The 15484-nt window shown below is 45.8% G+C and overlaps 1 protein-coding gene and 1 non-coding gene across 3 annotated transcripts; one reads left to right on the top strand and one right to left on the bottom strand.

Annotated features, from left to right (window-relative positions):
- Window positions 1-116: 116 nt before the first annotated feature.
- Window positions 117-9027, top strand: LOC137664128 (uncharacterized). Of its 2 annotated transcripts, none has more exons than XM_068401894.1 (9): window positions 117-333; window positions 1542-1655; window positions 2111-2173; window positions 3240-3317; window positions 4222-4311; window positions 5237-5417; window positions 6105-6209; window positions 6647-6727; window positions 7860-9027. In XM_068401894.1, the coding sequence occupies exons 1-9, from the start codon at window positions 167-169 to the stop codon at window positions 8100-8102; spliced, it is 1122 nt and encodes a 373-aa protein (XP_068257995.1). In that variant the 5' UTR covers window positions 117-166; the 3' UTR covers window positions 8103-9027. The 2 variants fall into 2 exon arrangements, with proteins under 2 accessions (XP_068257995.1, XP_068257996.1); XM_068401895.1 differs by having other exon boundaries at window positions 7944-9027.
- Window positions 9028-15136: 6109 nt separating this feature from the next.
- Window positions 15137-15285, bottom strand: LOC137664479 (U12 minor spliceosomal RNA). Its single transcript, XR_011048328.1, has one exon. It is a non-coding gene; the product is annotated as a U12 minor spliceosomal RNA (small nuclear RNA).
- Window positions 15286-15484: the final 199 nt, after the last annotated feature.

A 15484-nucleotide genomic window follows, 5' to 3' on the forward strand; every position in this document is an offset into this window, starting at 1 on the left:
CTGATATTGCAGGGTGAAGCCGACCCCTCCCCCCCGACTTTATTGGCTGGAGTGAGGTGTGATACTAGGTGCAATGCGAGGAAAGAGTTCCTTTTCCTGTAAAAAGGGAAGGGCTTCTTTCTGTTATTTATAGCAGAAAAGTCCCTGACGCTCGCAGCAGCTTCCCATGCTCCAGGCAGCACGGACTCCTGTGCTGCCGCTCATTTGGGCAAACATTTTCTGCTGCTGTAAAGGCACGGGTACGCCCGAGTTCTCTTCCTGCAGCAGAACGGGGGTGTTTGAAGGACACTGTCTTGGTGCTGCACCTAAAGAGATGACTGCAGAAGGCAGCAGGTATGTTGCACGGGGTGGGGCGTCTCTGGCTAAACTTACCACGTTTAACTTTAGTAGGTCTGAATATTTCTACAAAGTCCCTTGGGGGGTTGCAGCGAGGGACTGCAAACATTTCCTGACTCTGAAATATTTCAGTAAAAGCTCTTTTTCTTTTTTTTTTTTTTTAGTTTTCTACTTCCTATCCATCACAGGGATGGTTAATTTCCTCAAATTCAGCTCCAAAGGGTGAGGCAGATCTTAAACGGATGTGAGAGGAAGAGAAATTGGAAAGAACAGTATAAATAGTGTAACAGATCCTGGACTTCAGGAACTCGGTCTCTGAGCTCATCAGTTTTGCACGGAAAGGCTGACTTAAATGCAGATTTTATACCAGATTGTGGAGCTTAAAGGAAATAAAAAAGTGTCCTCAGTGAAAGACTGTAAATGAAGTGATTTAACTGGAAAGAAATCCATCCAAGTAAACAAAACCAGAATCTGTTTCAGTGGGAGAGAGGAGGTTCTGAGAGAGAGGGGTGGGACAGTCCCTTGCAGTAGCTGTGCAGACTTGGATCAGTGTAAACTGATAGTGAAGCCTCATGCTAAGGCTTTCTCTGATGTTGCCTTGCTGCGGGAAGGACCTTGCTGTCTGCTCCACCTGTATCTGAGCTGCAGGAGCACCTCAGCCTGGGATTGCCTCTGCAGTAATAGTTGATGTTTGGGATCCTCATTAGGAAATAGGGCACAGAGCAGTTGTAGAAATGAAAATTACCTTCAGAACATATAGCTTTGTTCTCCTCTGTTAAAAAACTCCACATCCGCATGTTGCAAAGTTGATTTCAACAGAATAGCCCCCTGCATTTGCTGTTCCCCACACTCCGCAGGTCTGGGTTGAGTTTATCGGTATTTGTCCCTGTATCCTGCCCACTTCATCCAGCCCTAATGATTGCTCAAATCTTCCACCTTTTTTTTTGCAAACCCTGGCCTGTGCAGTCTTCTGAACTGTGTCAGGCATCATCTGGAAGGGTGCTAGCTCACTTGTGCCAAAACTGCGTCCAGGTGTGTGCTGGGCCTTGGTGTGCCCTGAAGCCTCTCTCCTGGCTCTGATCTATTCACTAGCATGGATGTAGCCGTGGAGCCTCTGCTCACGGGGCTGTCTTTTATAAGCTACCTGTTTAGAGTATGTGATCTTTTTCCCTTCATTTTAAGAATTCAATTTTCTTTTTCCTTAGACAAACATCTGGCACCTCATGGCAACCATCAACCTATGTAGACAAGACTTCAAGCCTGGAGATATTATATTATAGTCTGGCAGAAAGGATGGTGCAGGTAGAAAATGAAACAAGGTGAGTCTGGTGACCAGAAATCACAGTGTTTAGCATGGCCCCTGACGATCAGCTGTAGCTGGTGTACGCTAGGGCAGGTTGGACAGAATATTACAAACAAGCCAGGCAAAAGAGGGCTCTGAGTTAGCACCAAATTTTGTCCGGGCTATATTTAGAACCTAAAGCCAATTTACAGAACCTGTTTGATCTGCATCATATAACATGCACTATTGGTATTGCCTGGTATTGCAGTATTTTATTTGCACTATTGGTACTGACTCATAAAATCATAAACCACCGACCTGGCAAAGCACATACTTGAGAAATTTTGGTATCTAGATTTTTTTTTTCCTACAGGCTGATCAGGAATTAGAAAGAGAAAGTTTAGCTTGTGTATTTCTTAGGACTTTAGTGGATACTTACCTACTGACTGTAATGTGTTTTATTATTTATTTCTTTCTTTCCCTGATGGACAGCATGAAAAAAGCTTGGTGTGACTCTGTTGATGCTCGACTACAGTTTCTGGAGAGTTTCCACAGGTAATGTCATTCTTTATGTTAAGAATATATATATAAGAGGGGAAAAATCATAAATGTTTCTGCGTCTGTAACTGAAGCATACTCAAGCCTTAGTTATCACAGCTCTGTCCTGCAGGACAGACCCAATTTTCATTCTTCTGTTTGACTGCATTGTCATGGCCAGGCATGAGCTGCCTCTGAAACACGTTTGTCTTGGAGTGCAGATCAGGGTACAGGACCAGGGCACGTGACATGAAAACATGTCAGGTTGTGAGACGGACTTTCATTTCTGTGCAAATACTTCTCTGAATAGGAAATGGCCGCCTTACAAACAGCAGCTCTCAAGATAAAGGCATCCAGCCTAATATAAAAAGGGGAGTTGGTAAAAGCAGCTCTGAGGACACTTTGAGTAGGTGTGCAGAGGCAGTCCTGGGTTTTCGTTGTGAAAACTGCCCTCTTAGAGCTAGGCAAGCGCTGAGGGAAGGCATAGAGGCTGGGATACAGGCAAGAAGAAGGGAAGTTGTTAATCAGGAAGAAAGAAAAAGAAATAATAGCCTAAATAATAGCGTCTTGGGGATAAAATGCAAACATAAATAATTCTCAGCGTCTAAGCGGGGGAGTGAATAAACTTCAAATAGTACAGCTGGATTTCCATAGCCTTCCTGAACAGCTTTGTGGAGAAAAGGCTTTCCTGTTGGGATTTCCATGAAGACAGGCTGTGGCATTTTTAAGTTTCTGATAGTGGCTGGAGTAATCTGTGGGGCCATGAAGGGTTTGCAGGTGTGCAGTCATGGATGGCCTGGTAGTGGAGGAATACTCACACTTTCTGAAACCTTGGAGCTTTCTTCTGGAGTGGCACAAGTTTGAGACTTGGGCTGATATAAGGCAAAGGTTCCCAGACACTGGACCTAGATTCAAATGATGACCAAGCTCAATCACTTGTGTCCCTGAGTTTGTTTGCCTAATTATAGAAGGCTGTCAGGAAAACCCCCCTAGATTCAGATTACACCTCCCAAATTCAGGTCTTCATTCTTGGTTTGTTCCCAGGTCTGTATGCTTAACATAGATTGTTTTCTTCCATCTCTAGGCAGCATGCTGCATCTGATCACTACAAGGCACAGGAGACCAGCAACACTGATCCTCCTTCCCGCAGCAGCTATCAGGAGTGAGTATTGGGTTTTCTGAAATTCCTCTTCTCAGCATTGTCCTTTCACCCACAGCCAGTCATCCTCCCCCACTATGCATAATACATCTACCACCTCCAAGGTTGGACAAGCTGTGAAAACAACATTTCTGTGTGCAGTATCAAGGTAATTTAATTGACAGAGCAGAAACTTGATGAGATAATTCACAAGATCAGAATATTAATATAAGATGGTATGGCTTAGTCTGAAAGGAAGGGAAAGAAACATGGGACAAGAAGTCTCCTTTATATTAGGGCTGCATGTACTTTTCTGAGATCTGTAATACAGAAGACGACACAATCTCTAAAAATCTCTAGTGAACGGTAAATTTCCAGCACTTTTACGGTGTGAGTCTGCAATAGACCTAGTGTCATTGTGTAAAGACGGCTCTTTTAAGCTCAAGTAGTATCACCTAAAGAGCAGGCACTGGAAACAGGAGAATTTCACCCACTGGAGGAATAAGAGACTGACGTTACCCAGACATCTGTGGAGAACGGAATCCAGGAGAACAGAACTCTCTGGAGGGTTTGGGATGCTTGGTGATAATGTTTTGATGTTAAAATGGAGAAAACAACTAGAGAAAAGACGAGAGTAGATTCTAAACAAATGGAGAATATTTGTGTTTTCTTCAAGCCTTCTGATCCTCACAACCCCACCTCCCTTTCTTCTGATGTAAATAGCTTTCCCCTTGATTTGAGCATAAATCCTCAGTGAGGGCTTTCAGGGAAGGTTGTTAAGCTCCCCTGGAGTTTTTCCTGGGTGCTTTGTGCTTTCCCACCTCACAGCTTTTTTACTGGAATTCAGACTATTCAATAGGGGCAAGTCCGCTGTTGTCCCAGTGTCCAAGTAGAAATAAAGAGATCTCACAAAAGAAATCTTTTTCAGAGCATTTCCTGGAGGGGTCACCCAAAAAGAGGTTCAGGAGAAAGAGGAACACAAGAAGCTGAAAGAGAAGGTCAAAGAGCTAGAGGCAAGGTAAAGTATTTATTCAGATTTCTAATGCAATGTGTGTTTCTACACTGAAGAGCCACATACTTCTTGCTCCCTCCAGTCCTTAGAGACTCTTTGATTCTGACCAGACAGCCTAGACACCTTCTCCCCCGATGTCCTGGTTTCATTGGGATTTTGCTTCAGTTTGTGGCCAGCCATGGTGATCAAGGCCATTAGCAGTTAAATGCAGGGCAGCTGACACAGGCTGGCCCACAGGTGTATTCTATATCATTATCATCAAGCTCACTATAAAAGGGAGGGCTTGCTGGGGAGAGGTGGGGTTGGTTTTTCTCCTCATCTGTTCTGGCTGCTCTTTTTCTCATTGCCAACATTAGTATTCCTGGAACAACCTGCTGCAACTCTTGTGGCTAAGTATACTTTTGTGTGTTTTGTGTTATTGTTGATATTGGTTTCTTGATTTTATTATATCTGTTCAATTTTAACCCATGAGTCTCCCTCTTTTTCCCAATTTCCTTCCTTGGTTGGGGAAGGGACACTGGGTGAGAGAAAAACCATTATTGTTTAGCCCCGGGTGTGGGCTAAATGAAGACACCAGACTTTCAACCTACCAGCATCTCTTTGTAACTGATTTCTGGAGGATGGCTTGGGTTGTTCTGGAAAGCGAAGGAGATATTCCCAGGGTGAACATTTCAATAAAAGAAATCAGCTTACAATGACACAGTCAAAATGCCACTCTGACCAGATTCTACTGTGATCATGCAAAACTCAGCTGAGGGAGCACTATTTCCCACATAAAATCTGCTTGCCAGCTATGTAATATAGTTGAGAAGTGCATTGTAGAAAACATGGGATTCATGGAATAGATTCATAACATGCTGCAAAATAGTTATGCTTATTCATTGTTTCATCTTGTCTTAGCTAAGTTTTTTTAATATCCTTCTTGCCCTAGAAACAAAGAGCTCTTGTCTAAAGCAATGAGCATGCACAAGCACTCTGAGGACATGAATGACCCTTCACGTTTGTCTGCTGTGCTGCAGATGTATGAGATGCTCAGGCTACGTGACTGGGAAAAACTCAGATGCTCCACAGTCTCCTGTTGGTCATATAAAAGTGGCAGCAGCATAATTAAGGTTTGTTTATGTCCATTTTCTCAATCTGACTCTTGCCAGATCGGTATGGTGTAGCTAGTATAGCAGGCTTTGAGTATTATATAATTATATTATATTATTATATTATATTACTAATACTTTGAGTATTAGTATTTCTGTATCAGACAGGACTGGGGACTAAGTCTGGGTCTCTGATTTTTCCAGTCCAGCAGGGCCTGCGTAATGCTGTAGAGAGCAAATTGGATGGTCCCTGCTTCCTCCTGCCTTTCCGAAGGGCCCATTCAAATCCCAGTCCCATAGCTCATCCATGTTAAGCACAAATGGGAAAATACAGTCCAGGTTCCTTATGGTTAACGCTTTAAGTACTAGATGTGAGGCTTCATTCTCATGTCTGGCTCAGCTGCTCTGATGCTAGGGGAATCTGAAGGCAAATACCAAAATGGTACACTTTAAAGGACAAGACTGAGATGAGGCCATTATTAGCATTGATTGTGATGATAAGGTCCCACAGATGCTGAAGAATGGGCTTCAGCATGCAAACAGCTCAATGAAACAGTTTATTTCCCAGGTATTGAAGACATATTTCAATCAATTTGTGACTCTACAATTTACTCCAATGCAGATGTGGTTTCAGCACATGCTTTCCACACTACACCTCTCATTTCAATGTGATCGCTGCTGTAATCAGCTGTTGTCTTTGCGCTGCAGAAGCTGTTTGATGCCTGTGAGAAGGATATACAGCAGAGAACAGCTAACATATTTGAAATTCTTGACATTCCACCTTCGAATGATGCTATGACCAACATCAAACAGGTACTTCGTGTTTCTGTATAACTGGACCCAGGCAGTGGGATAAACAGGCCATCTGCATCTGCCATTCATTTAGAACTCAGCTTCTGCTAGGGACACTGATCAAAATATATTGGCAATGACAGTGGGGATAACTTATGAGCTGAGAGGGATGGGGGTGTGGAAAGCTGAGATCCAGCAACCTTTCTGTGTCCCACAATACACAGACATACACTGCATATCCGAATTGTCCAGCTGGCTGATGCGCATATACAAGTGCAGAAAGCATTTTTTCCAACCCTGTGTTGCTTTTATGGGGCCTTCCTCCAAAAACTGAACCAGGCACCTTCTCCATTGCTGATTGACACAATCTGAGAAACAAAAATTCCCAGTGCTAGTGGACTGCACTGCTGGCCACACCACATGCTAACAGTCTGCTTTGTGCTGTGCTTGATTTGTAGGGGATGGTGGAAGAGATAAGGAATCTGCTCAGATATTCCTATTACCACAACCACTCAGAGTTTTACAGCAAAATTATCATGGTAAGTAAAGACACAGCCCAGGGACAGGGGCGGTGGTTCAATTTTATGGCATGTCTGTGCAGCTTGGTATTTAAAAAAAAACAGGAGGTCTCCCTTGTGCTTGGGGTTGTTTTCCACTTGTGGTGAAGGTCTTCCAGCCCATATACTCCTAAACATTCTCACAGGCACACATAGAGGTATGTGTAATGTTGTAAAGGAGATGATACAAAGCTGCACTGGCAACAGTGGGGAATGGCAGGACAGGCAGGGCAGTGCTCTCGCCAACAAGGGCACAGTCCTACCAGACCCAAGCAACGTGCAAAGAGCAGGGCCGGTGGTGGTGATAAGGGTCGGCCACAGACTGGTGATCACCGAGCAAACCCACAGTGACCAGGCAGGTCAAGACTGAGCTGGGAAGTTGGTCTGTGGGTCAGGGTCAGCAAGGCTGGGCACAGGCACCCCAACATCACAGCTTAGATAAGCACCCAGCCACCACTGAGCTTGAATCAGCTCCTGGGCCAAGCGGTAGAGGGTCTGTGGGTAGAGATAAGGCTTCTCATAACTCCTTCTCACACCACCCTTTCTGCCAGCTTAGCTGTTTTCACAGCAGTCAAATCCAAGGTTATATGGCCGTGCTATGTCAGAGCTGACCCTGAACACAAGCAGCCAAACCCCTGGAGAGGCAAGGGAAGGCTTGAAGAGACTGTTGGTGTGTGCAGAGCCCTGGTACTTGCTATCCAAATGAACTATAGTCTAGTGTTTTTTTCCAGGGAAATATATAAATATATATGTCATATATATCACACACATATGAAGCTTCCAAAGAGCAGCTTCCTCCTTTTGCAGCTTGCTGAGCCTTTCCAAAAGCTCAGCCTTATCAAGCTCTTTGCAGATCTCTCTATGAGGAAATAGAGACAGTTGCTGGTTGCTGGAACAGTCCAGAAGCCAGGACTTAGTAAATAAAAGAACCTTTAAAGTGACCCTGGGACCCCTGCCTGTCCCACTCAAATAGTACCATCAGCTTTGACAAATGAAGTTCTTCAGTGCTTAGTCCATGTAGAGCAGCTGCACAGAAGGAGAGTGGGGAGGCAATGTAATATTACATCTACGTAACATTACAAAGCTTTGGAAACTGTTCTCACTTGATTTTCAGCAAGCTGGCATCGACACCAAAACTGCTTTGCAAAGACAGTTCACACAGCAGTGCTGCAAAACATATTGTTTGCTGCTTCTTCAGGAGCCACCAGTTGAAGCTGAGTGGAACCTACAGGAAAACTTGCAGTATTTAGAGCATGTGGACAAGAAAGGCTTGGAACACTGGAGAAAACCAGCATTTCTATGGCCTGTCATGAAATGTGGGGAATCAGTCCTTGTGAAAGGTGTAGTCTGGGATTAAAATTAGCATGATTTCAGAGTCAAGCTACTCACTTATATCACCACAAGAAGATTAAACAGCTGCTGCGCAATATGCTGCTTTTCTTTCTCCCATGAATTGCCTGCTTTTCAGAGCTAGTAAGTTAGATGCTCCTGGCTTGGACACCTAGGGTAAATCATTATTTACAAACATGTATTAAAAATTGAAGATGTTGGCCTCAGCAGCATGCATACATTTTATGTAACATTTGTTCCTTGCTGTCTCTAAACAAGCATTTGTTTGGAAAGAGAATCTGTGTTTCTAGCCTACCTTTCCTGCTCTTCACAAATGCCTATGACATTGCCAGGTAACAGTGGGGACCTCAGCCACCCTGTGGAGGCTCTTCCTTCCTCACCAACAGCATGTAGTAGGACCAGGGCTTTGCAGAACCCCTAACAGCAGCGGTATCACTTCCCTCCCCTGCATCTATAGCAGGAACACAAACTCCAGGCTCATGCTTTCTGCTAATGAATGAGCAGTGAGGATGAAGATGGCCTGTGGGGAAACAGGCATCCTTCTTGCGCAAAAACGTACTTAGCTGAGAAAGAGATCAAGGCACTAAAAGACAAGGCTCACAAAGGCTATGACGGACTCTCAGAAAACAGGTGTGCATAGGTATCTGTACCCAGACACAGACGTTGAGGCCCACTCTTCTATGCCAAAAGACCGCTAGAGTCCACACAAATGCCACCTGCCTGTTAGGACTCAGCTGCTTTCCCACATCTGTACAATTTACCGCTCCATAGCCCTTTAGCTACATACCTGGCACAGCTCTTGATTAAAACACTCTAGAAGTTGTATTTCACAGCAGAAGGGGGATGCAGTGAGGCAAGTGCATGTTTATGTGCTCGTGTGACAAAATATTCAGTGAGAATCTTGAGATTTGACAAATAAAAAAGACTGGAAATCCTGCTGTGTACCTGCTGAGTCCTTTCCTCCAGTTCTGCTTTCTAGTCCAGCAGTTTCCTTGGCTGCACAAACTCCCTGGCATTTTCTTGAGGCCCCCCCAGAAAGAAAGGCAAATTTCTATGCAGCTCTCTGCAAGCAAATTGCTCTGCTTCTCGCAGGAATTCACTATTCTGTGAGCATATTGCAGGTCACTGACAACATGAGCTGGGATCCAGGTATGTGCAAGAAAATTGGCTTTTAGAAAACCAGAGTATTCTGAGAAACTGACTGTAAAAGACCTTTACTGGAAATATTTATTATGGAATAGAGCAGGTGAATTAAAATTACATATGCACCATATTTCCTACAACTTTTGCAAAAAAGAACGAACCACAATAGTTAGTTTTTCATACCTTGTAAGGTGTTGCAGACTAAGGTGGGCAGCGCATTAACGCTTCATCCTGTCCAGACTTTAGAAGGTAAATGCCAGGGAAGTTGTCCAGTACCAGCAAGTAGGAGCTTCAGCATGACCCTGAGCCAAATGCCATGTGGATATAGGGGTGTAATAGTACAAGCATGGCAAGCTGCCATGCTCCATTTGTTACCTCCTTAGAAATTTTGTCAGCCTAGTTTTTAAGACCCTGTGGCTCCTTGAGTCAGTCTGGTCTGTTCTGTGGATCAGTTTTATCTCTGAAGCTCATCACTTCTGCAGCTGCTCATGTATGGTCCTTTCCTTTGATTTTTCTTTCCTTAACATCTTTTTTGCTTGCTTTAGGCTAAAACACTCAAGTTACAAAGCTTTATATTTCAAAGGCTGATTTAAAAGCCTTCAGAAGGCTACAAGCACTGCTGTGTAACCTTTCTAGCAGGCTTCACACACCCTTCCTAGTCTCTCTTCACAGCAGGAGCAGACTTTTTGCTCTGTCTGTACAGCACCTAGTGGAATCCAGCAGAGTTGGACTCTGAGGTACTGCTGAAACATCTTTTCCCTGTTACATATGCTCAGCTGATCTCAAAGGAGCAACAACTTCTCTGTGCAAGAGGGGTCATTTGGCCTAGGGTGAGGAGCCCCTGTCTCCTTCCTGTGCAGCTACAGGATTTGTAACCGCTCACAACAGACGAATTACTTCATCCGTTAGCAACAAAAGTCCACTGATTGCCACAAAATGTCTCTGTGTCTGAAGTTCCCCTATTGCCAGACTCTCACATCTACTGGTGCAAAGGACAACATCTAGCCCGTGATTCAACACAACCCCTTTTCCCGGTTCTTGATGTTTGAGGGTGACATTTCACCTGGGCTGAACATCCAGTGCACCTGCATGGTGAGTTAGGCCATACATTTGGTGTGGGTTGCATTCCTTAAACCACTCCTACCAGCCAAGCGTGGTGCGGGATTTGAGTATCAAATGTCCCAGCTAAGTCTAGGCTCTTTGGAGCATGTGATGGACCGAGTTTGTATGCCTTAAACAACTTGTTTGACAACTCTGGCTGGAGGAGGGTATGTGTACTACAGAGGCCTGCAAGTCTGGCAAGAGACAAGGGCCTTGGGAACAGAACAATACCCCTGCTGTGCCTTAATTGTTGTGATTTACAAGTCTGGCTGGAGGAAGAGGTAAGTCCTGCGGTGACCGGATGGTATCTTTTCCTTGGGGCCAGCCTACATATGCAACAACTTTGCAAGGCATCAACTGCTTGTGCAGAAGCGGGGCCATACTAGGCACCACATACTAGACACCACAACTAGGGGGGGAGACAAGACCACCCTCTCCTATCTCGCATGCAAATGACCTAAAGTATTTAGACCTTCTCACTTGGGATGCTGGCGCGTGCTCCTGCCCGCCACCTGAGGACCGATCCTGCAAGCGATTTACTGAAGGAGCAACTCTGCAAGCAATTTACCAACACTACAAACAACTTACATCACTGGATCCCAGGGTGGTGATATCTCTTTCCTTCTCTCTCATAATCTCTGTTCTCTTCCTCTTTTGCCTTTTCCTTCTCTCTCTTTTGGCAGCATCTTTAGAAACCCAAGACACTTACAACCATGCCACTTTCCCTGTATTAATAAATTGTTCTTAATTTCATACCAGTTATTTGGTATCGTTTCACCTTAGTTTACTCCAAGGGATTTATGAACTAGTTGTGACCAGGTCGTAACAGAGCAATCAGCAAAACATCATTGTTCTAGAAAGGTCACTGGGGGCAGGAATAATGGTTGTTGCTGCTGCTGCGCTGTCCTGGGATAGCCTGAAGCCTCTGAACAAGAATGTCCCTGAAGAACAGGTTGAGTCCCACAGATCATGTCCTCCCTTCCTCCATGTCATACAGGATGTGTCCTGGTTTGGCCTAAACCAGACCAATTTTCCTTTCAGAGATTTTTACTTTTAGCTAAGTCTCTTCTAAGTAACTGCACTTTCTGAAACTAACTGCATGTTTTGCAGACAGTGTCTGCTTCCAGGACTGATAATGCTCAAAGTTTATAGTTATCACTGAGGCACCGGTAGGGATGTTATGCAGAAAGGCTCTTGCTGTACTTATTCTTGGAGAAACCAAGGTCACTGCTAAATTCCTCACTGCTTACGAGTGAAGAGCCGCAGGAGGGTCGCACCTCCAGGGAGAAGCGGACAGGAGAGGTGACCCAAAACTGACCAGCGAGGTATTCCATCCCAAACATGTCATTCTCAGTATAAAGTGGGGGGATCACGAGGGTCTCGCCCCCTTCTGCTATGGCCGGTGTCTGAAGAGGACTCTCTCTGTTTTCCTGCTGTCCCAGATCCTGATCCGTGCATCCCTGAACCCAGTTCCCGTCCGTTTCTGGGCCCAGCCTGGGCCTTCCTGGAGCCTGCCCTGCAGTGCCAGTGGGGACGTGACCAACATCAGTGGAGCTCGATCTTGGTTTTGTACATATTTGTATGTATTTAATTATTTCCATTATTATTATACTCTTTTTCATTATTATAGTTTATTAAAACTGTTTTAATTTTCCAACTCGTAAGTCTCTCTCCCTTTTCCCTTTACCTTCCCCTTCTGGGGGTGAGGAGGGTTAATACAGAGCATCTGCCACCAGTTTAATAGCCAGCCCAGCTTTAAACCGTGACAGAAGGCAATCATGAAATAACCCAGAGTTGTCTTCCCTTCCTTCTTCGGCTCTATACCATCATTAAGAGACTTGGAGAAATGCTACTGCTACTGCTGAAGTGTTGTTCTCCCACAGCTTCTTCCACCCTGCACCTCCTGGGGACAAGCAGACTCTTCCACGGCCTGAGAAGGGTATTGTATTCCCCACCACCTCTTCCCCCTTCTCCCCTCCCTTTCATCAGTCAACACAACCATGCGAAAGCCTCCCCCTCACTTGCTCTCATTTGCTATGTAAACCAAGCTAAGACAGTTCTGACTTACGACTTTGTTCAAATCTCAGTGGAGACCCTGAGACCCTTTTCCCTGCTCATAGATTCTTCAGGCAGAAGAAGGGGGGCAAGTCTACCCCTGTCTCTACACCTTACATCTCACACATGGATGGCAAACGATGGGAGTCTCAGTTTGCTCATCCCTACCAGAGACATCATCTCCTGCAAGACAAGAGCTCTGTACAAATGAATTCACATAGCCACGTGAGTTAGATCCTCCAGATGGTATCCAGAAAGGATTCCTCTGTGTTACTCTATCATCCTACTGATACCAGACAGTTTAGAAAAAGTGTAACCTTGAAACAGAACCAATTTTCCTTTCAGTGATTTTTACTTTCAGCTAAGTAACTGCACTTTCTGAACCTAACTGCATGTTTTGCAGGCAGTGTCTGTCTGCTTCTAGGACTGATAATGCTTAAGGTTATAGTCATCACTGACTCTTGCTTGCACTTCTTATTCTTAGAGAATCCAAGGTCTCTGTTAAATTCCTCACTAATTACAAAGAAGGGCCAAAGATAAACAAGACTGTGAACAACATCGTTGTAGTGTCTTAAATGACTTGATTCACAGCTCTGGCACCAGAATAAGAGGAAATTCCTGTAGGAACCGGAACAGTATCTTTTCCTTGGAGCCACCTGCATGTGTCAACAGAAAGGCATCAACCACGCTTGCGCAGAAGAGGGGTCATACAGTGGACAGCATAACTGTGGGAAAATTACGACCACTAGAGACCACCCAAGACCCCTTCCCCAATTTAGTACGCATGTGCAAAGACAGTTATATATTATATTAGCATATGCATAAGGTTTCTTGGAATAGGTGAGCTTTACTCAGAATTGTATGAATATTCATTTTTCTATAACATATATAGAGTGTGCTTTTGTCCCTGGGTGTGCATGCTAGGAGGAGAGATCCCCCATGCACCCAGTGCTGCAATAAACCAATGTTGGCTTTCTAAACTATCATTTGGCTTAGAGAGTTTTCTTGGTTACTATTTTCCAGTAACACTACCAGCAATGCAGGATTATCGCTGGAGCTGAGGCACAGTGGCTTTTCTTCAGGTCTGTAGGATGCAAGTAGTCCTTCAGATTTTGGTGAGAGATCTGTCTGTCTGCTCTCACTGAAGACCCAGCCCAGGTGTTCTCTTCCCCTCTGCTCTCCCCACTGTCCAGAGAGATTAAAAAAGAGAAAAGGGAGAGAGACTTATGGGTTGGAAAATTAAAATAGTTTTAATAAATAATAATAACAAAAAAGAGAATAATAATAATGGAAATAATTAAATATATAGAAATATATACAAAACCAAGATCAAGTTGCCCCGATGATGGTCACATCACCACCGGCACTGCAGGGCAGGATCTGGGAAGGCCCAGGCTGGGCCCAGCAATGGACAGGAACTGGATTCAGGAACACAGAGACTGGGATCGGGGGCAGTAGGAAAACGGACAGAGTCTTCTTTGGACACCAGCCATAGCAAAAGGGGGACGAGAAGGGGTGAGACCCTCGTGATTCCCCAGCTTTATACTGAGAATGACGTTTGGGATTCAACACCTTGTTGGTCAATTTTGGGTCACCTGCCCTGTCCGCTCCTCCCTGGAGATGCGACCCTCCTGCGGCTCTTCGCTCGTAAGCAGTGAGGAATTTAGCAGTGACCTTGGTTTCTCCAAGAATAAGTACAGCAAGAGCCTTTCTGCATAACATCCCTACCGGTGCCTCAGTGATAGCTATAAACTCTGAGCATTATCAGTCCTGGAAGCAGACACTGTCTGCAAAACATGCAGTTAGTTTCAGAAAGTGCAGTTACTTAGAAGAGACTTAGCTGAAAGGAAAAATCACTGAAAGGAAAATTGGTCTGTTTTAGTCCAAACCAGGACAGCCTGTCTCCTTTGCATTTGTCCCCAGCCCTCATTGGCAGCTCCTGCTCTGCTGAAGTCCAAGAGCTTCCTCCCAGGACCTTCCCAGTGGATTGCACACGGAGCATGCACAGGCCAGCAGCTCCACAGTGATGTGGTGGATGCTGCTGCGGCCGTTGCGATGCCTCAGGGTCACTGTAGCTGAGGGCGTCGTGGCGAGGAGATGGCAGGAAGCGAACGGGGAGGGTGCGGAGGGGAACTGCACAGGAGATCCTCCTGACAGCTGCCAGCGGAGAGACAGAGCTGTGGGTGGAAGCAAAACGCTGCGTTTTGGCGGCGTGTCTTCCCACGACAGGAAGAGAAAACCCCACGCTGCAGGCAGGCCCTGGGGGTGCGCTGCGCTGCGAAGGGCGTTTTGAGGGAGGCCCGGCAGCACTGGCGCCCATGGCGAAACCCAGAGCCACCGTCCCGCAGGCACAGATGCTGCAGCCGGTGACCGAGGGCTGGCCAGGAGGCGACGCTGGGATCCGCCCAAGCCTGCACAGGAAGGCTTTGCCCTTTCAAGGAGCTTTTTTCAGTCTGATTTTAAATGGCAGAATTCCTCCCACAAAAGAACCACCTCCCGCAGACGCACGGAACGTAGGGAGGGTTTTGGTGATGTGTTTCTAAGTCTCGCGAAGACCCTCGAACCGCGTCACGCATGAACCGCACGGAGCAGAGCCCATAGCAAGGGGCGCAGACACCACCTCATAACTGGTCCATGAGTTCGTTACTACAACGCGGAAGCACCGGGGCGGCGCCACATCCCTCGTACCACCCCACAGAACTACTCCCCGGTTCTATCCTTGGGACGCGCGGCACTAAAGGTCGGGCAGATCACAGCAGCCAGGCATCCCGCGAAGTAAGCGGGGCACCCAGCGGCGACCTGTACCCGCACAAAAATTCCTCTCACATTGCCAGTGAGGACCCGGGCGTCACCCCGGGTCGTTATTTTCCTTACTCATAAGTTTAAGGCATAATCTATTAGGTCCCCCCTCGTTCAGACACCCCTGCGCGTTAGCTCTATAGGTCAGGGCGAGCAAATTCCCCTAATACACACGCTAAATTTCTGTTGCCCTGACTACTCTGCCCGGTCTCGTTCCCTTCTGCGCCGCGTAACCGCTGCCGCGGGCCGAAACGTGACGGAACGTGCCGGTGATCGTATGTAAATGAGGGG

The sequence above is a fragment of the Nyctibius grandis genome, chromosome 5 (genome assembly GCF_013368605.1).
Source record: "Nyctibius grandis isolate bNycGra1 chromosome 5, bNycGra1.pri, whole genome shotgun sequence".
NCBI classification, from domain to species: domain Eukaryota; kingdom Metazoa; phylum Chordata; class Aves; order Nyctibiiformes; family Nyctibiidae; genus Nyctibius; species Nyctibius grandis.

Coding starts and splice junctions, on each gene's coding strand:
- LOC137664128 (XM_068401894.1), top strand. CDS start 167: ATGCTCCAGGCAGCACGGACTCCTGTGCTGCCGCTCATTTGGGCAAAC. Junction 2,174..3,239: donor TTTCTGGAGAGTTTCCACAG/GTAATGTCATTC, acceptor TTCCATCTCTAG/GCAGCATGCTGCATCTGATC. Junction 4,312..5,236: donor GTCAAAGAGCTAGAGGCAAG/GTAAAGTATTTA, acceptor TTCTTGCCCTAG/AAACAAAGAGCTCTTGTCTA.